At 36.5% G+C, this 27,965-nt stretch overlaps 2 protein-coding genes across 2 annotated transcripts; both read left to right on the top strand.

Annotated features, from left to right (window-relative positions):
* Nucleotides 1-10,186: 10,186 nt before the first annotated feature.
* On the top strand, nucleotides 10,187-18,442 carry LOC108343106 (uncharacterized). The gene is made up of 2 exons (XM_017581172.2): nucleotides 10,187-11,045; nucleotides 17,621-18,442. Exons 1-2 carry the CDS (start codon nucleotides 10,297-10,299, stop codon nucleotides 18,267-18,269), a joined length of 1,398 nt encoding a protein of 465 aa, XP_017436661.1. The 5' UTR covers nucleotides 10,187-10,296; the 3' UTR covers nucleotides 18,270-18,442.
* Nucleotides 18,443-21,143: 2,701 nt separating this feature from the next.
* On the top strand, nucleotides 21,144-27,965 carry LOC108343498 (uncharacterized). The gene is made up of 9 exons (XM_017581815.2): nucleotides 21,144-21,628; nucleotides 22,722-23,441; nucleotides 25,312-25,407; nucleotides 25,493-25,576; nucleotides 26,215-26,449; nucleotides 26,532-26,692; nucleotides 26,797-27,075; nucleotides 27,157-27,342; nucleotides 27,515-27,965. Exons 1-8 carry the CDS (start codon nucleotides 21,293-21,295, stop codon nucleotides 27,205-27,207), a joined length of 1,962 nt encoding a protein of 653 aa, XP_017437304.1. The 5' UTR covers nucleotides 21,144-21,292; the 3' UTR covers nucleotides 27,208-27,342; nucleotides 27,515-27,965.

The raw sequence follows: 27,965 nt of genomic DNA, 5'->3' as shown, positions 1-27,965 counted from the left end.
TGCAGAAAGACTGACAGAATAAAAAAAAACAAAAATCGGGTCTACTGCTTCGATTATGGCTAGAACCGAGGCCGTAGAGGGTGACTTTATGCCTCGGTTCATAAGGAACCGAGGCAGTATGTGCTGCGAAAAAAATAAAAAAAAAAACAAAAAATTTACTGCTTCGGGTACGAAACAACCGAGGCAGTATCTCAATTAAATATGCTTCGGTTCGGACCCGAGGTCAAAAGGGGCAGACTTATTGCCTCGCCTGCATATGCCTCGGTTGTAAAACCGGTGTCTATAAACAAAACTAACCGGTGTCATTTTCCTTCATTACACTAGTGCACAGTCCAGCACGCTCATCTTCAAGGAGAAATCACGGTGAGCAGCTAGCTTCTCTGTCACAGCAGCTCCGTCCAGCAGGTGTCCAGTTTGGAGAAGCCACGTCCTTGAGGGAGAAGCGCACGGTCTTCATGTCCAAGCTGGTTGCACACAGCTCCAACATCCAGCAACACGCAAGAAGAAGCCCAGCAGCAGACGGAGGCCACGTTCCAGCAAAGCCATGGCAGCAGCTTGGACCAACACCAGCAGTAGCAGCAACACGCACAGCCACCCTTGAATAGCTCATGGTCCAGCAAGCATTGGAGAGAACATCCAGCTTGATTGAAGACACTTGGTCCAGCAAGCGTGAGTGAAGCATACAGCCACCACCGGAGAGGAGAAGGTCACGGCTGTTTCCGGAAGCCAAAGGCAGCAGCTACCTCCACGTCCAGCAGCACTTGGAGGAGTCGGTCCAGCAGCTCTTCACGGTAGAGCACCGTCCATAAGCAAACAACTGAAGAGCCCACACACTCAAGGGAATTATTTGTTTAAGTTGGCATGGGAATGTTTTTTTTGTCTGCACGTAGGAAATGGGGTCAACTTTCCCTTGATGTGAGAAAAGTGGAGAACCCCTCATTCATTCATTATTGGCACGTTAGAAGCAAAAGGGGGCAGCATGACCCACACACACATTCTCGGTACTGCATGGGCAGCAACACATGGAGGAGAGCAAGAATAAAAGGGAAGCAGGAGAGCCCGAGAGGGAAGGAGAGGAGTGTAGAATAGATTTCCAGAGGGCACACGGCCTTGGAGGCCTGGAAGAAGCTCACGACTCTTTCTCTTCCAGTAGCCTTCTCGGTTTTCATTTTCACAGTGCACAAATGTAGAATTTTATTTCTGAAGGGTGTTGTTCAGTAGAAGTTTTTACAGTTTTTCTATTTCATTTTCATCTCTATTTCAAGTGTTGCATCTTCGGTGAATTCCATTTTCAATTAAGTGTTTTTATTTTATCTGTTGTATTTTACACGTTTAGTATTTTCTGCACCGTTAAATTTTTCCGTGTTTTAATTTCCAACACTATATAATTTTTCATTGTCTATTTTTACCATCTTCTACAGTTTAGTTTTTACCGTCGTTAAAATTTATTTTAACGTAATTTAATTTTCAGCAACCAAATCAAAACATCATCAAAACCCTCTCTATGTGTTTAATTTGAGACTGAACTCAATTTGGTCCTCGAGAGACGACCTAGGAGTTACTCCCTAGTTATACTGCATTAATTCGTGCACATCAAATTTGACGGGTCGCGACAGCCTTCATCACTTGACAGTTTGACCTTTGGCTAGAATTGAACTTCCCTGTATTGAGTACCCTTTCAATGTTAATGCAGAAATAAAAAAACCCCATAGGCATACCAGATTGTCCATTTGGTCCATCTAATTACTCGTACATGTTTCTTGGTTCATAAAATGCGTACATATAAGCTTAAAATGCATCTGATAGACTAAATTGACCAATATAATAATAGTTCATCAATCTAATTTCACTGTTACAACACAATTTTAAATCAATTCAACAAAGATCACAAATTCATGCACATCAATTTCTAAATATTAACCCAATTGTCGTACTATTTATCAAAAATATTCATAAAGCTCAATCCAAGCATAAACAAGTATAAAAAGAACACTAGTTTCTCTTATCAGAAGTAAAAACCCTTGACTCAAAAGTTATTCCTAAACTTTAGTTTTCATAGGATTATTCTCTAACTACATAAAGAAAACCCCTATCAAAGTTCAAAACACATTCTCATGATCACAAACAAACATAGATTCACCTTGAAATATTTTGAGTCACATCCATAAACCAAAGATCTACATGCAACTAAAAATAGTACACTACCTCAAAAGGGAGAAAAGTGAACTTATTCTATTTTGAATTTTGACGTGTTAAATGTGTAGAGCTTTCTATAAAGATCCCTCTTACTATTTCTAATCTTCAAATAGATGAAAGATGAGGTCAAAAATATAAAGAGAAGGCATGGAGAAGTTTGTATAAGAGCCTTAGGGAGATAAATGACTATAATAAATGAATCTTGATTAATAGAAATTATATTTATAGTATAACATTTTAAATATAAAATAATTGAGTGTCACATTTTGAAAACCATTACTACTCTTTAATATTTTCTTAATACTTATATAATCCAATTTGTTTTCCTTTAATTTTACATATTTTTCATATAATATATTTTGTATTAGTTTATTTTCTTCATATAATTAACATTTTCATATGAACCTTTTATAATAATATTTAGTACCATATTCTTATTTTATTATTAAAAAGAGAATTAATTATGAAAAATAAACACTTGTTATTAGTAATTTTTTAATATCTTAAATTATTAGGAAATAAAAATTGATTTTTTCATATGAAACAAGTATAATTATGACATCATACACATAATGTAACATATAATTAAAAAATCTTCCAAAAGACACATTTGTTATGTCTAAAGTCAAAGACTAATACCACTAAGTCACATTGTAGTAGGTCACTCTAATGATATCCCAAACAATTCAACTACCTTACCGACAAACTGGGACTATCATTGACCCTACAATAATTTGGTCTTACTCATTGTATTGGTGCAAAGTGACTCTAGAGGGAGGGGGAGAATAGAGCATGTAGACATTTGAAAATATTTTTATGCATACATATTGTAACAAGGAAAAGGTTTCTTCGACAACAGATTTTTGACAATAATTTGACAACCATTAGTGTCACATTATCATTGGTTGTTTTTATCAAATTTTTTTAAAAGTTTCATTTTGTCTTCGAGTGCATTTTTGGAAAGAATGTTCAGAAACATTTTGGTACCTTTCACTTTCTAAAACCATATTCAAAAGAAAAACCTATTCCTCTCTTCGAAACTCTCTCACCGCCTTCGACATTCCTCATTCGAATCTTCGCCACCGAAGTGCTGTGTTTATCCACTGTTGTTCGTTCATTGCTTGGGTCCACCGTTGTCTCCGGAGGAAGTCGTCTCTCTCTGTCCACCATTGAAGTGTTGTCTTTGTATCGCTTGGGTCCACCGTTGGCATCATTTCTCCAAAGCTTTCGTTTTCTCGCTCGTGCTATTGTTCCTTCGTTGGTTGGAATAAAGTTTCTCTTAACATGGCCTTTTCTTGGGGTAAGTTGTTGTCTATTGGCTTCTTGGTTGGGGTATTGAAATTATCAAATGTGTTAGTAATCTTTATATTTGTTAGTTCTTTTCTGCTTTTGGAAAATTATATTATTTTTTTAATTATTTCTCTATATTTACATATTTGGAATTTTCGCAGCCCAATTTTTTGGTTCTTGATTTGAGATATTTGTTTCGCTAGAGCAAGGTAAAGTATGTAATCTTTTTTATAGACTTTTGTAATAACTAATTTATTAGGAGCCTTGGTGATTGAGAACATTAGGTATTATGCTCATCAAACTTATGATTTGTTGATGTTTGATAATAGATGTTTCAAATATAATTTGTTGATGTGATTAACTAGTAGGTGTGTTATACTTTTTTTTGTTTTTTTGCATTTCCCAGGCACAAAACCTTGAGTTATTTTTTGGTATGTTGTTAAAAAATTGAACTGTGGGATGATGTTCTCAATTACAATGAGAAAAGTATGCTTGATTACAACAATGTAAGTATCAGTAACTTTGTTAAAAGATTAGATGATTTTGGTATTATGTTAATTTTTTAAAGTGACTTGTGTTGATTTCAGGAGCAGTTGCAAGTATTTAGACAAAAATATATATGGACTAGATTCTAGACAATGACAACGTGTGAAGAAAACAAGTGTTGCAACACTTAGGATTTTATAGGTTTTCAATTATAAGTTGATTAGTTGCCTAGATATTTACATTGCATGAGCCTTGTACATGTTTTTTGTAAACAAAAGATTATGATTATAAATGTTGGGTAACATGTACTGATAATATATTATATAAATAAAATCTCAATTTTGATAGAGTACCATACGTTTTCTTCTAGTGTTGTTCGACCATATATATTGAAACCTTTTTTTAATCGATTACCAGAGGAAAAAGGGTAATTTGTACGGAAACTTCAACCAGGAAAATAAAAACAAAGGAGTTAAAGGGATTTAACCTATATTATTATACAAAATGGGGTCATTCTTCCTTTTATTAGAATGGGACAAATTTATTTGATTTAAAATGAAAAAAAAATTAAAATGAGCTTCATCACCATGAGTTGCGTATTTTCTTTCCAAGTAAATTTAATGGTTTAAAACTTTAAATTTAAATCTTTACATCATTAACCAATTGAAGATAATACTCGTATAACTTTTTGTAAATATATGGTTGATAATTAAGAAATGAGTCGACACTTTTTTTTATTGAAATTTGACTAACTTTTAAATTTTGTAGGGTTAAATATGTTTTTAGTCCCTAAACTATTGGCCGTTTTTGGTTTTCGTCCCTCTTTCAAAGTAAGGTACGATTTGGTCCTCAATCTTTTCGAAACTTTGGTTATAGTCCTCGAAAACTAACACCGTTAAATATGTGCTGATGTGTCTAACGTCTCTGTCCACGTGTTCTTGGTTTTTTGCTGATGTGTGTTAAGTCGAACTGATTCCTCTTTAATCTTGAATGAAATTGGTACTCAAAATCAGTTACAATTGGTGTTGGTGTTGCTGTTCTTTGTTTGGGTTTGGTTCGTGGTTCATCTGCGCGTGCATTTTCGTGGTTCATGTGTTCGTTATTTGCGTTTGGTTCGTGAAAGAAAGGGATTTCTTTGTGGTTCGTTGAGGTGGTTCGTTGAAGAAGAAAGGCGATTGTGTGTGGTTCGTTGTGCAAAGTAATTTTTTAGTCTAAGTTTAACTTGTTTTCTCTGTGATTCGTTGAACAAGAAAATCAATTGTGTGTGTAATGGGCATTCCGCTGTGCATTGTCAGTCTAATGTGGGAAGTTTTCATTTGACCTTGTAGGAAAAATGGTTTTTGACGTGTGTTTGTATCATATGGGGAAGTTCATGAAGAACAAGGGTCTACAATATGTGGGAGGAGAGATACATGTTATTAGGGGAATCGATCCCGACATGTGATCATACTTTGAAGCTGTGGGATTCGTTAGAGAATTCAAGTACTGTGGAGAGTTCAAACTTTGGTGGAAGGGTTCCAAACAAAAGGCAATGAACAACCTCAGACCACTGACAGATGACAGAGAAGCCCTTTTGTTGGCTAACTATGCAGAGGCAAATAAGGAGGAAGTTGAAATCTATGTTCAACATGGCCAACCCAGTCAGGCAGAGGAAATTTGTTTTCTTACATTTGGTGAGGAGGTAGAGGAAGTAAGAGTACAAGAGATGGAGGAAGATGTTGTTATGGATGAAGAAGATATTGGTGGGGTGGAGGGAAATGTTGAAGTAGAAGACTTGGTAGTAGATGACGAAGAGGGGAATGTTGAGGGAGAAATTGTGGAAGAGCAAGAGGAAGAGGGGAATGTTGAGGGAGATGAAGAAGAAGGTGAAGAAGAAGATGAAGAGCAAGATGAAGAAGAAGATGAAGAGGGCAATGTTCTTGAGGACGAAGGGGTGGAAAATGTTGATGACAGTGAAGAGGAGAGAATGGCAAATGGTGATGATGGGTTTGGGATGGACAATGTCACGGTGGAGGAAGAGAGAAGAAATATTAATCCAGTTTTGGATAGGTGGAAGAGAATGAAAAACAAAAATACAAATGTTAGGAGCAGATTTGTAGATAGTGAGGGGGCATTTGTCATTAACGAAGAAGTTGGAGAGCATGAGATAAATAAAGTTTATGATACAGAAGAGTTGTCCTCAAATGTAGATAGTGATGAGGATAAGAGGGACAATAAAAGGCACTTTCCAAAGTATAAAGCAGAAGATATGACTAAGGGATTCAAATTTAGATTGGGAATGGAGTTTAAGTGTTTGAAGGATTTTAAGAGTGTCGTACAGGAGCATAGCGTTTTGAATGGAAAAGAAGTGAAGTTTGTGAAGAATGATTTGAAGAGGGTAAGGGCAGTTTGTAAGAAGGGGTGTGGTTTTGTTATTATGGCTAGCAAGGTAGGAAGTAGGCAAACCTTTAGAGTCAAAACTCTAGTTCGGCACAAGTGTGGAAGGGGTTTTGGTAGCAAAAGTGCAAATGTACAATGGATTGCACAGGTTTTGGTTGGCAGATTTGTCAATGTTGCAGGCATGACAGTGAAACAAATCATAGATGAAATACAAAAGTCATATAGTGTTGGAATAACTCATTGGAAGGCTGGAACAGCTAAGAGAATTGCAATGGATTGTTTAATGGGTGATGGAGAACGACAATATGCTCGTCTGGTTGACTATGTGGCTGAGTTATTAAGAGTCAAGGCTGAGACCTTCAAGATTAAGGTGAATCAACCCGAACCCACCCTGCAACCAAGGTTTAGGTCATTTTACATGTGTTTGGAGGGCTGTAAGCAGGGGTTTTTAGGTAGTTGCAGACCATTTATTGGTGTAGATGGTTGTCACTTGAAGACAAGTTATGGAGGTCAGTTGTTAGTTGTAGTAGGAAGAGACCCTAATGACCAGTATTTCCCACTAGCTTTTGCTGTGGTAGAAACAGAAGGCAAAGACACATGGATGTGGTTTTTGACACAGCTGCTTGATGATATTGGAGGCATAGATTGTCAAAGGTGGATCTTTATTTCGGATCAGCAAAAGGTACATTAAAATATGTAGTTTAGTTAGAAATTTATTTTCATTATGTAATACTTATTGGTGTATTATGGTTGCAGGGATTAATGTCAGTTTTTGATGATATCTTGAATGGAGTGGAACACAGGCTGTGTTTACGCCATTTATACAACAATTACAAGAAAAAATTTGGGGGAGGTTTGCTCATTAGAGACCTCATGATGGGGGCTGCGAAGGCAACATACTATAAGGAATGGGAGAAAAAAATGGGTGAGTTAAAAAATCTGAATGTTGATGCCTTTAATTGGTTAATGGGTATACCAACTAAAAGTTGGTGTAAGCATGCTTTTAGTGCTTATCCTAGGTGTGATGTGTTGATCAATAACTTGTCAGAATCATTTAATAGTACTATTTTAATGGCAAGGGACAAACCAATAATTTCAATGATGGAATGGATTAGATCATACATAATGAGTAGGTTTGCAAGTCTTAGAGAAAAAGTTGACTCATATCCTGGTGATGTTATGCCTAAACCGAGGAAAAGATTGGATATGGAGGTTGAAAAGAGTGGGATTGGCTTCCGGTATGGGCAGGGGGTTCACAGTTTGAAGTAACTCATGGCTTTACCATGGACAAATTTGTTGGTGATTTAAGTAATCACACATGTACTTGTTACTTGTGTGATTTGGTAGGAATACCATGTAGACATGCGGTTGCTGCCATTCATTATAAATCAGAAAACCCAGAAAATTATGTTCATCCTTACTATAAGAAAGATGCCTATAAAACTTGTTATGCACCAATTATAAGTCCTATCAATGGACAACAACTTTGGCCTACATCTGACTCTCCAAAACTACTACCTCCCATTTACAAAACACCTCCTGGGAGACCAAAAAAATTAAGAAGACGAGAAGCTGATGAATATGTCAGCCATGGAAAATTGTCAAAGACCAATACTGCTATGCGATGTAGCACTTGCAATGCATATGGACACAATGTAAGGACATGTAAAAAGAGCCAGAAAAGCAAGGTAAATCTTCTTGGTAATGTTATTTACAAGTTGATTTATTACTTTTGTTATCTAACTATCTAACTATCTAACTATCTTACTCCTTTCATAGGACAAAAGGGGGGCTTCTACATCAACACCTGGATCTGCATCAAGAAGGGCTGCATCTGCATCTGCATCAGAAGGTGGAAGGGCTGCATCTGCATCTGCATCAGAAGCTGGAAGGGGGGCATCTGCATCTGCATCACAAGCTGGAAGGGCTGCATCAATTGCTGGAAAGGGGGCATCTGCATCTGCACCACAAGCTGGAAGGAGATCAGCTAGAGATGCAGGGGTTGGGGCTGCATCAACATCACAAGCTGGAGGATCTGCAACTATGCGTCAAGGGGCAAGAAGAGCATCCTCAAGATTGGCTGCACAAATTGTAGGGTCTCAAGGAAGTTGTAATTCAAGGATGTAATTTCAAACAATTTGTAGTGGCTGTAAGGTCTGAAGGAAGTTGTATTTAAAGTAGTGGCTGTAGTGGACCACTTTTTGTCTTGTAGTGAATGTAACCCTTTAAAGTATGTTGGGACCACTATTTCAACGACTTCTTTATTAATCAATATGGACCACTTTGCTTTGGTTTTACTTATGCTGTAACTGGTTAAGTTGCTGTCTGCTATTAGTCCCTCTGCCGTCTGCTTTGCTTTGCTTTTTTTTATGCTGTAATTGCTTTTAGTGGTTTTAGTCCCTCTGCACATTTGCCATTCTAAACCACCACTTTTGGTGCTAAAGAGCAACTCATACAATGATTTTTTCATCTCCAAGCTTTTAGCCTCTGCTGGCAGTTACTACATGTCAAATTTGGTAAAACAAAGTTGCTAAAATCATCACATTAACATTCCAAACTCGTTTCTGCAAAATTCACATTTAAACACCCAAATTTTTAGCACTTTTTCTGATAAGTTGCAGAATTGGTAGTCAATTTAAAACACCAACATAACACAAATGCACATAACACAACCATCAGGGCACAATTGAACTGAACTTCCACATTTTATTCAATTTAAAACTTGCTGGTACATCCACAAAATAACCTATCTAATTACAATTTACCTTCAACACAAACAGAATACAAAACATGGCTGTTAATGCCCATGACAATACAAAAAACACAACATCATTTTGAAATTTTTTCTCTCTTCCTCTAATTTCTTCTTCAACTTGTCCTTCTTCTTCCTTAGATCCAACACCACATTTTCAATACACACTTCAACTTCTTCACTCTTCCTTTGTAAGCTTCCTTCCATTTCGAAATCTCCTTCATCAACCCATTCAAAGAAGTTACAGCTTGAATTACTCTGCAAATGAAAATTACAAATCATCAATACAATATTCAACACAATAAATAAAGCTTTTATTCTCACTTACTGCCCAATTTCTACATCTATAAAATAGTCTCCCTTTGTTCTTCAATGTAGTTGCCTTCAACAACAACAATCTTTCCCCACAACCACAGTTTTTTGAAGCTAAGTGAGAGGATCCACATGTTTGGGACATTCTAGAACCTATGCTCCTTGGTGTGCAACCTCCTCTATCACCTTTCATTTCCCTTCAAAAGTGATTAACAAAGAAACTGAAGTTCGAAACCAAAACCCTTCAACAAAACCCTATATCCCCAAATCCATCCATCATTTTAAACCAAAACAAAGACGAATATGAACTTACGTGCCCAACTCCACCAATGCCCAAGAAGGTGATATCCAAGCTTGAACCTTGACTTCGTCTTTGCTCAAATCCTTCACACAACACTTTGCAGTGAAAGTAATAAACCAAACTTTACCAATGTTGGATTAACTTTGCATTTCAGCTCTAACAACACCTGGACAGAGACGTTAGAACACGTGGACACAGACGTTAGAACACGTGGACAGAGACGTTAGACACATTAGCACATATTTAACGGTGTTAGTTTTCGAAGACTAAAATCAAAGTTTCGAAAAGATTGAGGACCAAATCGTACCTTACTTTGAAAGAGGGACGAAAACCAGAAATGACCAATAGTTTAGAGACTAAAAACATATTTAACCCAATTTTGTAAAGCTTAAAAATATTCCGAAAATGGCTACAATGAGTAGACTCCACGCAACTGATAAAAAGCTCAGAACTAAAAAAGGGTTTTAGTTTCTTTCAACATTATATGGTCACCAACCAGTAACGTATCAGTATCACAACCTTACTCTCGCAAACCCTCAAAACCCTAATTAACCCCTCCTTCTTCCCCACCGCCGCTACCATGGCGGAGCTCAAACTCTCCGAGAGCCGGGACCTTACCCGTATCGAACGAGTGGGCGCGCACTCCCACATTCGCGGTCTCGGCCTCGACTCCTCCCTCGAGCCACGCGCTGTCTCCGAGGGCATGGTTGGTCAGACCGCCGCGCGCAAGGCGGCCGGCGTCATCCTACGCATGATTAAAGATGGAAAGATTGCCGGCCGCGCGGTTCTACTCGCCGGCCAGCCCGGCACCGGCAAGACCGCCATCGCCATGGGCATGGCCAAGTCCCTCGGCCTCGAAACCCCCTTTGCCATGATCGCAGCCAGTGAAATCTTCTCCCTCGAGATGTCCAAGACTGAGGCGCTCACCCAGGCCTTCCGTAAGGCCATCGGCGTGCGCATCAAGGAGGAGACCGAGGTTATCGAGGGCGAGGTCGTCGAGGTCCATATCGACCGCCCCGCAGCTGCCGGCGCCGCCTCCAAGACCGGGAAACTCACGCTGAAAACCACCGAAATGGAGACCGTTTACGACCTCGGCGCGAAGATGATTGAGGCGCTGGGGAAGGAGAAGGTGACCAGTGGCGATGTTATTGCGATTGATAAGGCCACCGGGAAGATTACCAAGCTCGGGAGGTCCTTTTCTAGGTCAAGGGACTTCGACGCTATGGGGCCGCAGGTGAAGTTCGTGCAGTGCCCTGATGGGGAGTTGCAGAAGAGAAAGGAGGTCGTGCATTGCGTCACCCTTCATGAGATTGATGTTATCAATAGCAGGTTGCTCACATTTCCTTTTTTCTTTTTCCTGGTTTTTCAGAATTTCTTGTTCTGGTTAAATAGTTGTGGTTAGGGTTGGCTATGAACTGAACCAATTTGAAATTTGATCGAGAATCCATTTGTTGAACTTTGTTTATGAACTAAATTAGCTGAACTTGTGTTTAAAATTGAGTTACATAACTAAAGGAGCTAAATTTGAGTTTTGTATATCCATAGATACATATATGAGTTGTTCACCAGCTTGAATCGAGTCAAGCGATATGGAAAAGAGGTCTCATATTGAGTTAGAGCTGAGCTACGTGCCGAACGAATTCTTATGAAGTTGGGTTAAACTTGACTTGAATCATTTTCAACCCTAGTTAAATTAATGGTTTTATTTCTTTATGTTGTGAAAAATTAAGGGCATATGTGGCTACAATTGCAGTCGCACCCAAAAGCCCAATTCTAATCAAGTTGGGTTCAACTTGACTCACTCATTTTCAACCCAGTCAATATTTTATTTCTTAATGTCGTGAAAAATTAAAGGCAAATGTAGTTACAATTGTTGTTGCAATCGGGTTTTGGATGTGGCCAAGAAAACTCCCTGCTGCCAAAGAAATGATTGATAGACACTATGTTTTGAAATCCTTGCCAAGGTTTTTAGAAAACACTAAGTAACAGTTACTGTTGAAATATCAAAGAATGCAACTAATCTGTGACCTAAGTTGTTTGTGGTTTTGTCACAAGTTTTTGACGTTGAAGGATATTGCAGTCAACAATAGAGCATGTGGTCGTGGATAGCCTAGAGATCTTTGGTGTTCAAAATTGGGGTTGATGTCTGTTTTTAAATCCTTCGTCATAGTTTGAGGAATCAATTATAATCTAGGCAGTGGCTACATCATGGGGCTGCAGAATTCTTCAAACTAGTCTCTGTTGTTAATCCTAACATTTATTTTAAAAAGTATCGCTATGTGCCTTTAATCTTAAGTTGTCAGATTACATCTTTGTATTTTGTGTGTTTTTCATGTTTTTTGATTCCCAATTTAATATGATCCTTGAGCCTGATTGGAATGTTATATAATAATAATGTGAGGATTATATCGATGATTCTGATTTGTGGTGTGTAAGTAGATTTGGAATTATGAAGTTTTCAAGGGGGAAATGGATATTTTTTGCAGGGATCATTATATCCTCACTGAAGGAAATGCATGATTCTCTTTAATTAGTTTTTTGAATTGTGTTTAGTGAAATTGGTAGTGAAAGCTTTGATTCACAAGTGTTGTTTCCTTTTTTTCCCAAGTTTTAGTACATTCTAAACAGATACGGTGTTTCTAACTAAGTTTTGTTTGTGGATCATTTATGGTCTTACTTGAAGATTTAGAGAGAAAGAGATTAAAACAAAACCTCTATTATTTCTTCTTATTTCCTAATACATCACTAATGATACTTATACAAACATAATCAACAGTGAAAGTAGGAACAGTGAAAACAAAGGAAAAACATAGAAGACTCCTAAGGAGTCTATATCTAAAACATATTACATTTCAACACTCCCCCTCAAGCTGGAGCATATAAATCATATGCACCAAGCTTGGAACATATGAATTGAATTCTAGGCCCCCTTAGAGATTTGGTCAGAATGTCTCCAAGTTGTTCATTAGAATTGACAAATTCAGTAACTAGTTCCTTGGATAATAACTTCTCCCTAATAAAATGACAGTCAATTTCTATGTGTTTCGTTCTCTCATGAAACACAGGATTGGAAGAAATGTGAAGAGCTGCTTGATTGTCACAGTACAGTTTCATTTGCTCATTTTCACAAAATTTCAATTCTTGAAGAAGTTGTCTAATCCACACAAGTTCGCATGTAGTTAGAGCCATAGATCGGTATTCAGCTTCAGCACTAGATCGGGCAACAACATTTTGTTTCTTACTTTTCCAAGATACAAGGTTCCCACCGAGTAAAACACAATATCTTGTAGTCGATCTTCGATCAATTGGACTACCAGCCCAATCTGCATCACAATATCCTTCGATTCGAGTGTTTCCCTTGTTCTCATACAATAGTCCCTGTCCTGGGCTTCCTTTTATGTATCTGAGAATGCGAAGCACTGCATTCCAATGATCAAGATGTGGATTTTGCATAAATTGACTCACAATTCCAACTGAATAAGAAAGGTCGGGTCTTGTTATGGTGAGATAGATGAGTTTTCCAACTAGCCTTCTATATCTCTCTGGGTCTGAGAAGAGTTCACCCTGATCTCTCATTAACTTTTGATTTGGATCCATAGGACTATCAATGGGCTTGCAATTTGTTAGACCTGTTTCTTCTAAAATGTCAAGAGCATATTTCCTTTGTGAAATGATGACACCATCTTTTGACTGTGCCACTTCAATACCAAGAAAATATTTTAGACGACCCAGATCTTTAGTTTGAAAGTGGTTGAACAGTTGATTCTTTAACTGAGTAATTCTGGATATGTCATTTCCTGTAATAACAATATCATCAACATACACCATGAGATAAACACATTTGTCAGGAGAAGAGTGACCATAAAACACTGAATGATCTGCCTCACATCGTTTCAATCCAAACCTTTGCACTACCTGACTAAATTTACCAAACCAAGCTCGAGGTGATTGCTTCAAGCCATAGAGAGAACGACGTAACTTACAAACCAAGCCAGACTCCCCCTGAGCAATAAATCCAGGAGGTTGCTCCATGTATATTTCCTCTTCCAGATCACCATGAAGAAAGGCATTTTTAATGTCTAACTGATAAAGAGGCCATTGACGAATAGCAGCCATAGCAAGCAAAATACGAACTGTACTGGTTTTAGCCACAGGAGAGAAAGTATCACTATAGTCAAGGCCATAAACTTGAGTATAGCCCTTAGCTACTAGCCGAGCTTTAAGACGATCAATTTTACCAGTAGGACCAACTTTAATAGTATATATCCATCTACAACCAACAACCTTCTTATCAGGAGGAAGAGGGACAAGATCCCAAGTGTTATTGTGTTCAAGTGCCATCATTTCATCAACCATGGCTTGTCGCCAACCAGAATGACCAAGTGCCTCATGAACATTATTAGGAACTTTAGTGGAAGATAATGAGGAAACAAAAGAGAAATATGAAGGAGACAATTGATGATAACTCACAAAATTATAAATCGGATATGGATTACAAGTAGACCGAATACCTTTCCGAAGGGCAATGGGCCAGTTATCATCTGAATCAGTAGAAGGTGAAGAGGATGAAGGATCCATGGTATGATGATCTGATGGAGGAGGAACTGAGTCTCGAGGATCTTCAGTGTTTGGAGTTGAAGATTGTGTCCGACGCTGATATGTGATAAGAGGTGGAGGAACAATGTCATTTGGATTTTGAGTTTGAGGTACAGAATCAGGAATAACTAAAGGATCACATGTTGGCAAAGGAAACATTTGTTGAACATAAGAACGATCCTCCATGGAGGAAGGAAAAAATGGTTTATCCTCAAAGAATGTGACATCTGCTGACATATAATATCTCCCGGTGGAGGGAGAATAACATTTATACCCTTTCTGAAGACGAGAGTATCCTAAGAAAACACACTTGATAGCTTTTGCTGAGAGTTTATCAAGACCTGGAGAAACATTATGAACAAAACACGTACACCCAAATACTCGTGGGGAAACATGATACAAAGTGTCATTGGGAAAAATGACAGAGTGAGGAATTTTATTGTTAAGAGAGGAAGAAGGCATCCTATTGATAAGAAAACAGGCAGTAAGGACTGCATCGCCCCAATGATGTACAGGAACATTAGTATTCAACATCAAGGAACGTGCAGTTTCAATGAGATGTCTATTCTTTCTCTCTGCAATGCCATTTTGTTGTGGAGTATGAGGACAGGTTGACTGGTGTAAAATTCCTTGGGAAGATAAGAGAGAAGAAAATGCTGCAGAGAAATATTCCTTAGCATTATCACTTCGAAGAATTTTAATTGTCTTCCCAAATTGGTTTTTAATTTCATTAAGAAAAGACTTAAAAATAGACAAAAGTTCAGATCTCTCTTTCATTAAATAAACCCAAGTACACCGAGAGAATTCATCAATGAAAGTTACAAAATAATTAAAACCAAATGACGTAACACGACTAGGTCCCCAAATGTCTGAGTGAATAATTGAAAAAGGAGAATTACAATGTGTCTCAGATCTTTTAGGATAGGAAGATCTAACATGTTTTCCTAATTGACAAGACTCACAATCTAAGACTTGAATATTTCTGAGACTTGGAACCATCATCTTCAACTTGAGCAAACTTGGATGGCCTAAACGATCATGCAAAAGTTTTGGGGATGAAGAAGTAAAGCAGGAAACTGAAGAACAAGATTTTAAGAAATAAAGTCCTTGAGACTCATGTCCTTCTCCAATCAGACGACCTGTCCCATGTTCCTGTATAACAAAGGAATTAGCAGTAAAGGTTATGGAACAATTTAAGGAACGAGTCAACTGACTTAAGGAGATTAAATTGTATGGACAATGGGGAACATATAAAACTGAATTTAAATTTAGTGAAGGAGATAAGGAAACTTTGCCAATTCCTTGAGATGTCACTTTCGATCCATCGGCAACAGTAATAAGATGGTGAATTTTTGGAGAAGACATAGAAGAAAATGAAGAAATGTTACCAGAGATATGGTCAGAGGCACCGGAGTCAAGAATCCATGGATTATGACCTTCCACAGATTTAGATAGGTTGGTTGTAGGCACACTGGTCATGGCAGAAGATTGACCAGGATTAAATGATTTTCCAGACTTGTATCTGAGAAATTCTTCATATTCTTCATTTGAAATTCTGGATTCTAGATCACCAGCTTTAGAAACATGAGCAACTTTGTCTGGATATCCATGTAAAATATAACATTTGTCCCGAGTATGACCTATTTTGTTACAATATGTGCATTGAGGACGTATACTACGACCACCACGTCCTCGGTTGCTTCTGCCTCCTCCTCTCCCTTGTGGCACTCCTCTTCCTTGGGGTATTGTCATGGCTGATGTTTCAATAACCTCAATTGGATTCTCATTTTTCACTGATGTAGGTACTCGAAGAAGTCGAGTAACTAAGCCATCCATTGATGGGATTTGATCACCAGCTAAAATCTGATCACGTACATGATCATAATCTGAGTGTAAACTTCTTAGAATTAGGACCATGTAAAACTTGTCAAGCTTTTTATTGATCCCTTCTAATGAATCAGCTATAAAGAAGTTCTTTAATTCTTCTACAGCAGCCCTAGCCTTTGCTATATGAGAAACCATGTCATGATTGACTTGCTTTAGAGATGCTGCTCTTTGAGTTGCATCAAACAGACGTTGTACATCATTAGCAAATATGTCTTGTGCCCTTTTCCAAAAGGATGAACAAGTCTTATAGGGTCTTAATATATCTAGAACTTCTTGCTCAACTGACTGCCACAAAATTGCACATAACTGAAAATCCAATTTTTGCCATTGGGATTTTTTGTCGTCTTGAATCATAGAAATGTCTTGTTCAAGATGATCATGGTGTCCTTGACCAAGAAACCACAATTCCACAGCAGAAGACCATGATAAATAATTTCTCCAATTGAGCTTTGCAGATGTGATGATTGGAGTAGCAGATAGAGAGGAATTAATTCCAATAGGAGATGCCATGACAGATCTGTAAGAACAATCTGGAGTCCAGAATCAGAAATGGGATCTGGAAACAGTAAAAGATAAGAGCCAACTTGAGGGGGAAACCCTAGGTATCAATTACAGCCCCTGAAACAGTAAAATAAAAGCCAAAAGAAGCTCTGGAAAGTCAGACGAACAGGACGACAGTGGTCCGATGATCGTCCGGCAAGGATAAGGCGGCGCGTGAACAGTACGCGCTTGACGTCTGACGGAGGAAGGAGGCGCGTGGCGGCGCATGCAGCGGAAACAGGGAAAGCGACCACCAGGGATGGGTCGCGCTCGAGCAGGCGCACAAAACCCCTAACTTCGCCTGAGAAAATGAGTCACCGGCGGCAGCGGCGGCGGCGGCGATCGGTAGTCAGACAGAGAGCCCCGGTGGTTGGCTCTGATGCCAACTTGAAGATTTAGAGAGAAAGAGATTAAAACAAAACCTCTATTATTTCTTCTTATTTCCTAATACATCACTAATGATACTTATACAAACATAATCAACAGTGAAAGTAGGAACAGTGAAAACAAAGGAAAAACATAGAAGACTCCTAAGGAGTTTATATCTAAAACATATTACATTTCAACAGTCTTTATTGAAGCAAGTACATTATTCCGTGTCAAGTTTGTTGAGACTTGTTAAGTGAAATTGTTGGTGAAAGCTTTGATTCATGCGTGTTGTGTGCTTTTCAATGATTAAATAGGTGCCATTTTCCACCAAGTTGTATTTTTTTCCCCGTATAGATAAAAGCTTTTGATTAAGTTTTCCAATTTATCTTTATGGCGTTATTAGCTGTTTAGCTCTGTCTTTGAATATATACTTGCTAATTAGGCTTCTAAATTGCCTTAGTGGTTAACATTTCAGCTCTTCATATCATGTAATTCTGTTATGTTAATTACAGAACACAGGGATTTCTGGCACTCTTCACTGGTGATACAGGTGAAATTCGTGCAGAAGTCAGAGAGCAAATTGACACTAAAGTGGCAGAGTGGAGAGAAGAAGGAAAAGCAGAGATTGTCCCTGGTGTTCTTTTCATTGACGAGGTGCACATGCTTGACATAGAATGTTTTTCATTCCTGAATCGGGCTCTAGAGAATGAAATGGCTCCCATATTAGTTGTTGCTACCAACAGAGGCATCACAACTATTCGAGGCACTAATTACAAATCCCCTCATGGGATTCCCATTGATCTGCTGGATCGACTACTCATCATCTCTACTCAACCTTACACAGAGGATGAAATTCACAAGATTCTGGAAATCAGATGCCAAGAGGAAGAAGTAGAAATGACTGAAAGTGCAAAGCATTTGTTAACCAAAATAGGTGTAGAAACATCCTTGAGATATGCTATTCATCTAATCACAGCAGCTGCATTGGCATGCCAAAAGCGAAAGGGAAAGGCAGTGGACTTGGAAGATATAAATCGGGTTTACAATCTGTTTTTGGATGTGAAAAGATCAACTCAGTACCTAATGGAGTATCAAAGTCAGTACATGTTCAGTGATACAGGAGAAGCTGATGAAGATGAAACCAATGCCATGGTCTCTTAGTTATACAAACATCAGCTAGAGAGTTTGTAAGTACCTGGTTAGTCTTTCTACAAGTTGCAGCAATTTGTTCTATGAAATCTGCTCATGAGTTTGCAACTTATATATTTTGAACACTAGAAGCTGTACCGAATTTCTGTTACTAATGAGCATTCCATCCTTATATTTTTGCTGTATCATGCATGCACAATCAGTAACAACAGAGAGTAGCTTTGACAGTCAGAAATTTATTAGACATGGTTATTGTAAGCAGTCAAAATATCGCAGATGGAAAAATTATATCTGCTTTCTTGGGTATATTTTGTGCCGTTGTCTTATTAAATTACAATTGGAGTTTTATTTTGGTATGGTCTTGTTAACTTCATAAATCACATCATAAAGGTTGGTTAGATAAAGTTGTAATTATAATTACAAATAGTTGTTTTAAGTAATTACATGCTTATGATGGAAATGTCTTATTTTGATAATGTGTTTACACTAATCATAATTATAAAAACTGCGTCTTTCAATCTTGTTTTTCTTGTTTTACAAGTTAATGGAAATATCATGTGTCTGACTACGGAGACGTAGTTTAGTTTTATGGTTATAAATTTTGAAAGGGGCTTCCTGTGTTTTCCTCTTCTAAATTTTTGCATGTGCAATTTGTGTTTTGAGGGATGAATTTATTTACAACCTAAATTGGTGTGGTAAACATGCTATTGAGATTATATAAATATACACTTTCAGAGACCAAAACAAAATGAGTTATTATTCTGAAGACCAATACTTAGGAAAAAGTCTCATTCGACAAAATCCTAGTTTAGTTCAATCCCACAATTGTCTAGCAAACCAAACACACTCTTTACTCTTACGATTCGGCCACAGGATGGAGTGAAAAACAACTAGAAGCATCTGAAATGATATACCATATTGCAAAGAAACAGTATACTTAGCAAATGTTGAAGTTAAAGCAAAGTGATGAACGAAATATACTTTTTTCTTTCTCAATTTGTTTTAACCCCTTTATTTGATTGAAAGCAAAGTTATTACGTTACATCAACAGTGGATTTTTGAAGCGTTTGATTCATAATTGTAATGATTATTTTCTGAATAAAATCACAGTGTTAATGTTATTGGTAGGTATTATTTGCACACTAGTTTTAGGCCACTTATATTTTTAAATATATTTTTTGGCAAAATGCATATACCACAATCTTTCTAATCTAAGCCATAGAGATTAACTTTTATATTGAACTAATGCTGTTGTCTCCCTTTTGCAGTAACACAATTTAAAATTCTAAATATCATATTGGTGGCTTAGCGTAGGTTTGTGTTAATACCATTTCTTTACATGTGTATTATAAATCTTAAAGTTTTAAGGATATTTTTTAAATTTCTTATCAGAATTTGTTAGTATCAGCTTTTTATTTGGGAATAACCGGTTATTTGTCGAAATCTACCCAGTAAGTTTGCAATCTTCGTCAAAAGGATGGCAAAGTGGTACAAAAGATTACATTCTTCAATAATATATGTAAGTAAATGATGGAGGATATCATTTAAAAAAAATAAAGTGCCCCATGACCACTAAGTTGTGGGGTATGTGGTAGAATATATTAATGGAGATACACAAAAAGTAATTGATGGTAAATATTTTAACATGAAGGGTTTTTAAAAATATTATATTTCAAATAAGTCACATTGTCATTGCGGTTTGACCATAGCCACATTTGTAATGCCCAGGAGTAAAAGAAACCACCCATTGAATTAGGCTTTTATAATCAATAATTTATTTGCTTAAACAATCATTTTAAGAAATATGTCTGTAATTTAATTTAATATTATATAAATATAAATTTTGTTTTACCTTTACCATAAACATATTGTTGTACCAGAAATAACATTTTAGAATATTTTGTTTTTATTCAATACATATTAAAGAACGTGATCTAATAAACTTTTTAAAACTTATTTATTATGTAATAATTTATCATAATTCAAATATTTATCTATTTAAACCATATTTATATATTATAATTAAAAATTAATAATTTAATGTGTTAATTGTTATTTATTATTTATGTTATATTTATTATATTATTATTATTATATATTTTGAAAAAATATTATTTTCATAGAAACATAGACCTAATATTGATCATGTAAATATATCTAGTACTTTTTAAAGACCAATCTCTTATAAACACTTATATACATTATATTTACAAAAATCCTAATTCTCTATATTATTTTTTATATATTCTATTAATTTTTTTTATCTCCTCATATTATTTATTATATACAATAGTTAAAAAAAGAGGAACACAAAAACTCATCAAGTGCATGCCTCATCACATGCAACACAACTCTAATCCACATTATCAGGCTAGGAACACCAGTTAGAAGAAGAGAACAAGAAAACATCTTTCAACCATTTTCTTGTTTTTGGTTTTTAAAACACTTGTTTAATTTCTATTTCTGAAAACTATTTTTAGTTAATACACATTACTCCAGTCAATTTCATGTCTCACCGAATGAAGAGAACGATAAAACAGTTAACTTTAAAAAAAATACCTCTTTTCTAAAAAAAAAAATTGGATGAGAAAATAATTATTAAATAAAATATATTTTAGAAAACATTTTCAAAATAAAAAGGACAAGCCTTAAATAATATATTCTAAAATATACCAGCTCCAAAATTTAGAACATAGTGGATGGAGTCTTCAAGTTAAATTGAATTTTAAAAAACAAAGAAAATATAATTAATTTGATTTTAATTTGAAGTGAAAAATAATTAACCAAAGTAAATTGTGTAGTTGGCATCAACAAACCTCACTCTCAAAGTGCTCTCGTGTATAATAATTTAAAGCATTATTATATTATAAAAATAAAATAAAATAAGAAAAAAAACAAAAAAGCAAAAGGCTCTTTTGCCATCGCTTTTACTTTTTTCTCTCTCTTCCATCGTTTTGCAAGTTAGCGTCTCCTCCGTCTTGCACCAGCTTCCGCCACCGTCGCCGTCGCCGTCGCCGTCTACCTCCGCCGCATCCATGCCAACGCCGTACGCTTCTTCTGCCAAGGGCCTGTCGTCCTCCGATCCGATCCTCGACCGCCTCGCCTCCTCCGATGGCGCGGTGAAATTCAGAGCCATCCGCGAGGTGAAGAACCACATAATTGGAAACCGAACAAAGAAGCTCTCCTACATCAAGCTCGGCGCCGTCCCCGCTGTTGCCGCCGCGCTCGCTGACTCCAACCCCAACCTCATTGTCCAGTCTGCCGCCGCGCTCGGAAGCTTCGCCTGCGGCGTAGATGCCGGCGTCCGTGCCGTCCTTGACGCCGGAGCTTTTCCGCGCTTGATCGGACTCCTCTCCGCTCCTGACGAGAAGGTTTATTCAATTTTTTAACCGTTTGCAACTGCTTTTTTATACCTTTTTAATGTTTGTTTTGTCGGAAAATTCATTCCTGCTGTGATCAGTGTGCTATTGGTTTAAGTTTTAGAACGAAAATGAAATGTGGGTTGTATGATTCTTAATTTTGTAAGGTTTTCTTCGTCGTAATCCAATAGAGCTAAAAATTATAATCCTGGTTGTGACAGTTTTATTTCGTTTTGAGTTAGTTAATCTTTCTGCCAACATCTTTGAAATTCAATTACCTTTTCTGAAGATTAATTGTAGTGTTGATAATATAGTTTATGCTTCCTAGTTCTTGTTCACTGCTATAAATTTTTTATTATTTTATATGTTTATCTGCTCCGGCCGAATATTAAACAAGGATGTTGACTATGAAGTATTCGATGTTTCTGTTTAGTGATGAGTTATAGATGTACTCAATCCTGTTTGTGGGTAGAATTCTTACTGGTATTTGCTACTGTTACGGAATCACGAGGAGTTTCAAAAAGGATCCCCACCGAGGATCGTGCTACGGTAAAATTTGCAGTGATGGGTGCTCCTGTGGTGGCACTGCAGGGACTCTAATGCCGAAGTTAGTACGCGAGAGAAGTTTAGTTTGTTATTTTCTAGTTTTTGAGCCCTTTACGGAGTTTCTCTGGAGGGAAAAATGAATAAGGCTGTTGAGATGTCTCGTGGCTTACTTGTACGCTCTGCATGTGTTGGTTACAAACTTAACTAGGTTCATAGTATGCCAGTTGATTGGGGTTGGCGTTGTAAATCAGGTTCACTCTGGTGAGAGCAATGCCAGCTTAGAATTCTAGATGTAAAGGTGACTTCCAGAGCAGGTGTGTTACCTGTCTGGTCAGGCGGCCAAGAAGAAGTTTTATATTTCCTTCTCATTGTCTTTGAGATTTAGAATTAGGACAATGTGGAGAGGTAATGGAAAAGGAGAAAAAGATGAAGCAGTGTAGTGATGGCAGTCCTTTGTTGAAAAGATATAAATACGAAATGTTGACTTCATTATTTATGTTTTTTTATGCTATTTTCATTTGGCATACCATTTAATCACCTGTTCTCTCCGTCTTATCAGGTTCTGGATGCTGCAGCTCGTTCTTTACGGATGATTTATCAATCAAAACTAGCTCCAAAGTATGATTTTTTTCAAGAGGAAAACATGCAATTTCTTCTTTCATTATTGAAAAGTGAGAATGAAAATCTTACTGGGCTAGGTGCAGGCATTGTTATTCATTCTTGCAAGACAAATGGGGAACAAAATATATTATGCCACGCTGGTGTTTTAGAGAAACTCACTAGTCTTCTTGATGGTTCTCTAAGTCAGCGAGATGCTAGTCTAGAGTCATTAGCTGCAATTATTAGAGACAACCCAACAGCTGTCTCTAACTTTGTTGAACTTCGCTGTGGAAGAGCTTTACATTCTGTTACTGAATTAACTAAAGACAAATATCCTCGAACAAGACTACTAGCCTGCTTGTGCTTGATTTCTGTGAAGAATTCTTCGACATGCTATCTCCAAGATATAGGAATGAAAACCAAATTGGTCTACATTTTGCTTGAGCTCCTTGATGATTCTGGTCAAGTTGGGGATGAAGCTTCTTTTGCTTTCTCAAGTTTAATTGCAGAGAAGGAAGATTTGCAGAAGTTAGCGTTTGAGGCAAATGCTATTAATAAGTTCAACTGCCTTTTACAAAAGCATCCCATACAACCTAAAAGGCTTGAAGGGGTACTTCTGGCCTTGGCTGATCTTTGCTCAAAATTGGAGTGCTGCAGGTCTAGTTTTCTTTCGTTGCAGGTCTGTTGCTTGTGTTCATGTTTTTCTTTTTCAACACATGCATTATTGTATTCATTACTGCAAAATTGAGACATCAATGAAAAAGCTTCACTTAGTTATTTTTATAGTCATTCATTATAATAGCACCATAGGCGAGGGTGCTTGCAAGGATGAAAGGTATCTGGTGTATGATTGGAGAAATGTTGGACTCTGGTTCACCAATATGTGGTTTTTGACCCCTACCAGTGTTGGATATTTGTCCTATACTGATACCTCCTTTGGTTACGGGATAGATATATATCCAATCAGTATGCATTATCTTTTTATTTAAAAGATAAATATTAAAAAATCAGATACATTGAGATAAAACTGGACTCCCAAATTTTTGAAGATTTATTATCTGCTGATATGGCACTTACTTGTGCAAGTTGTTTATATAATCGAATAATTAAATTTCTTCAAACAATAAACAAGCTCAGTTCCACATGTTTGATATTAAACATAGAGTTTTAAGGGAAATGACGGTGGTCGCACTGGTGTGTTCCTGCACAGAGATGACATAGCGGTTTTTTCCTTTCTTCTTACTTTTAAATTTATCTTTTTTGCTACTGTAGTCTTATACGCTGCGCTAATGTAACCAACAACTGTATTTCATTTTCAAGACTAATATTTTAATATTTATATCAATAAACCTTTTATAACTTTACATTTCTCTTTTATCCTTTTTTGCACTGTGCCAAAATTACCATAAGATGTATTAGAATGTATACTTTTATATTAAAATTTCATCATAATAATGTTAATAAATTTTTATGTTATTATATTAACTATGGTGTGAAATGTATTTCATTGTTATATAATACAATCATACTTTTAATTTTTCCCTGAAGTTATATTGTTATATTTCTCCTAAATCTGTATTGTTACAATTGTTATTTTATTTTTTGTAATTTGTAGAAGTACAAATATATTTTTAATTTAGATGTAGTTATTTGTAATTACTCTTAAAGTATTGTATCCTATATTTTCAAAAATTAACGTATTGTTTTAACAAATACATATTGTATCCATTCATCATAGGTTATAGATAATTTGGCAAGATGTGAACTAAGAATCCTGAAACTAATAGATTTGCTAATAAGAATACTTATGTGATTTGTCTTTAATTTTGTGCATGGGTTACTAACAGCTCTATTTTTTTTTTTTTCATTTTGTCTTGGCACCTGTGTGTTTACATGCAGTTTTTTGCATGTCTATACGAACTGCATTTGCTTTCTAGAACAATATTAGTTTAACTGAAATAATTTTTAGTTCATTTAGCTCATAATTACCTTTCTACAAATCCTCTGGCCACTTGTATGGGATTTTACATGAAAATATACTTTTGCTGATATTTTTAGATGTAAAAGTATTTCAGCTGAAGCAACTTGTTAGGATGCCAATTTTATTTTTCCTATCATTAATTTGATTGACTACCATGCAAGTTGCAACCAAATAATTAATTTTGACATTGTAACCAGGAGTCTGCCATAAACAACAAAATCTTATCCCACCAGGGTGAATTCCAAAATCTGCCATAAAGATGCAAGTTTTTGCACCCGTATAAATGGATTGTTGACAAAGTGTTGTGCTGACCCCTTTAATTAGTTATCTGTGTTGCTGATTTTGGACATTTAGTGTTGTCTAAAGATGTTCTATACCACCCCATGTTCCCATTTATGAACATGTTTGAGTCACTGCTAAGCTGCATTTCTTCCTGATAGATTACTGAAGCCAATTCTGGTGTTTCTTCTCATTTTCAATGGATGAAGTTATAATAAAGCTTGCACTAGTACATAATGGTTTAAAATCCCAAGTCCACTTTCAACTTCTAATACACTTTGTGTTACAGGTCTTGAACCTAGTAATTGATGCCTTAACTCATGAGGATGCCAGGGTACGCACTGCAGCTTGCATTTGCTTGAGAAGTGTTTCTCGCTCAATCAAGGTATGTAACATGAAATGACGTCTGGCACTTGAAGTGTATTATACTAGTGCTATGTACAGTTTAATTCTCATGAAACTGTGTTCAGAATTTGAGTGCAGGTTGTTTTATGAATGAAAGGGTTGTTTTTCCTTTGGTTCGGCTTCTCTCTGATCTTTCTACTTCTGTCCAGGTATTTTGGATGTATCTGTAATTTTAATTTCTCATTATGCCATGTTGAATAGTTTCTAAATTCAGAAAAGGAACATCTTGCATAAAGGTGGGTGCTGATGAAAAAAAAAAACAACAAAGGAGGAACTTCTAAAATTTGAAAATTGAGGGATACATAGCAAACGAAAGATTGAATATCCATTTGTTACTTGTAAATTTAGCTATGTCTATGGTATTGCAATGAGAATTCTGATGCTTTCCATTGATCTAAATTTGAAACATATATTTTCCATACATTATAAAAAGCGGTTACTTGAAGCACTGCCGTTGATTGACAAATTCAGATGATTTAGGACTGAAATGGTTATGTCTCACATTAAATAAGGTTGTCTCAGGGGGATAATGTTTTGATGATCATATTATAAGATTACATGCTATTTCACCCATTCTGTATCTTGGTCTTGCACGATATGGGGTTATCACTAGGGCTATAATATTTGTTGGGAAGCTTACCTTTAATTAGACTCAAGTCATAGTCTTGTTCCCCCTAAGACTTTTTTGTTGGCAAAAAATATTCTGATTAATTGTAATTAAACAGATGTGGCCTTATAAATTTTGTTGAAGCTTAGTAAGGTGATCCTTTTCTGTTTTATGTTCCAGGTTGCAGCCCTTGGTGCCATCAGCAATATAGTGGTTGACTTCTTGCCACATAAATCAATATTCGTACAATGTGGGGGCGTTAAAGAGCTTGTGCAATTGACCAAGTCAATGGATTCGTCCTTAAGATTAAATGCTGTATGGGCATTGAGGAATATGGTATTCCTTGCAGACACGATATGCAAGGAAGGAGTTTTTGTGGAGTTAACAGCATCTTCAATGGCTAGCCTTATTTGTGGTATTTATTGGTCTTCAGGTTTTTACTGTTATATTGGTAACTATTTCCAAATAAGTTGACCTTGATTGTGTATACCTTGCAGATCCTGAACCTTCTGTTCAAGAACAAGCTCTGGCCCTTGTTCGCAATTTTGTTGATGGATGTCTGTACTCTGTTGAGCATGCTTTTGCTGAAGATGGTATCATACTGGATGCTGTTGGAAGACAGTTACAAAAGTCTTCTAAAATTGAAATTGGGATACAGGTTGGAAGTAGTTACTGAAATTAATTATCATAGATTTCCACACTTTATAATCGATCTCGAGCTGTTTATCTATTACATGCCTTTTGGTTTTATTTTCCATGCAGGGGATGTATATTCTCAGTAATATTGCAAGTGGCAATGAGTTTCATAAGGAAGCAGTTATGCAGCTACTCTTCCCTCAAGACGAGAACGGGTCTCACTCTTTCTTTGAGCAGTTTTTGCATAGTCCTGACAGTCGCTTACGCACAGCTGCAGTGTGGGTTGTAATAAACCTCACTTTTCCTTCTAGTCCTGGTGCATTTGGTCGGATTGTAAATCTACGTAGTTTTGGCATTGTTTCTCGAATAAAAAAGATGGTCAATGATTCTTGCATGGATGTGAAGGTCCTTTAATCTTTATCCTGAATTTTTTTATGTTTTGCAGTGTTAAGTAGTTGATTTGTAAATGTTCTTCTGTCGATGCAGCTTCGAGCGAGACTTGCACTTGGACAGATTATTACTTTTGGTGATAGTTAAGTGCATTGAAGTCCACTTTACCAAGTCCTTTGGCCAAGAACAAAGTGGATAAAAGGGATGTTGATAGAATTTATTTCTCATATGTTCTTTATTATACAATGTAGTCTCCAGCCTTCTGCATCAGCTTTCAATATGGTATGTTTCAATTAATGGTCTACAATTTTTTCTCCTTACACTAACATTGTTTGCCATACCTGGCACCAGTTTACTATTATTAAGTATATCCCAAGTTTCTTGACTAGAAGATGGTACTGCTTTCTTCTAATGTATCAAATTGCATTTCTTTTTCTTTTTATTTCCTTTGCAGGTGTATCAATATGCTATAGTTTATCTTTGAGTAAGCTCCTAAGTTGGTCTCCCATAGACTCGTGTGACCTCATAAGCTGTCCAAAGATTTTTGTCCAGTGTATTCCCTCAGAAGACCCAAATACATAAAAGATTAATTGGGGGACAGGTATCTTTAGAGGACTAATGTGGTAACACATTTAATCTTTTGAGAAAACCAGTGTAAGGGTTTGCTATTTCTTCTAACCAGTCAGGGCAGTGTCAGAGCTTTGTGGTTCTGTAAGCACTCTTGGCCAGGTTACCCTCAAAATCTCTTTTCTTTCTTGTGCACGATATGTATTACTTTTTTTTGTAAATCAGGTGATCATAGACTCATAGTAGATTTACAGGCTTTAGTGTTGTAAGATATGAGTAGTAAATGGCAATTAGAACCGAGTTCAATTTAATTTTGGTTATATTTGCAAATAGTATAA

The sequence above is a fragment of the Vigna angularis genome, chromosome 6, assembly GCF_016808095.1.
Source record: "Vigna angularis cultivar LongXiaoDou No.4 chromosome 6, ASM1680809v1, whole genome shotgun sequence".
NCBI lineage: Eukaryota > Viridiplantae > Streptophyta > Magnoliopsida > Fabales > Fabaceae > Vigna > Vigna angularis.
The sequence above is the reverse complement of the archived record's forward strand: the minus strand, read 5'-3'. Positions and strand labels throughout refer to the sequence as shown.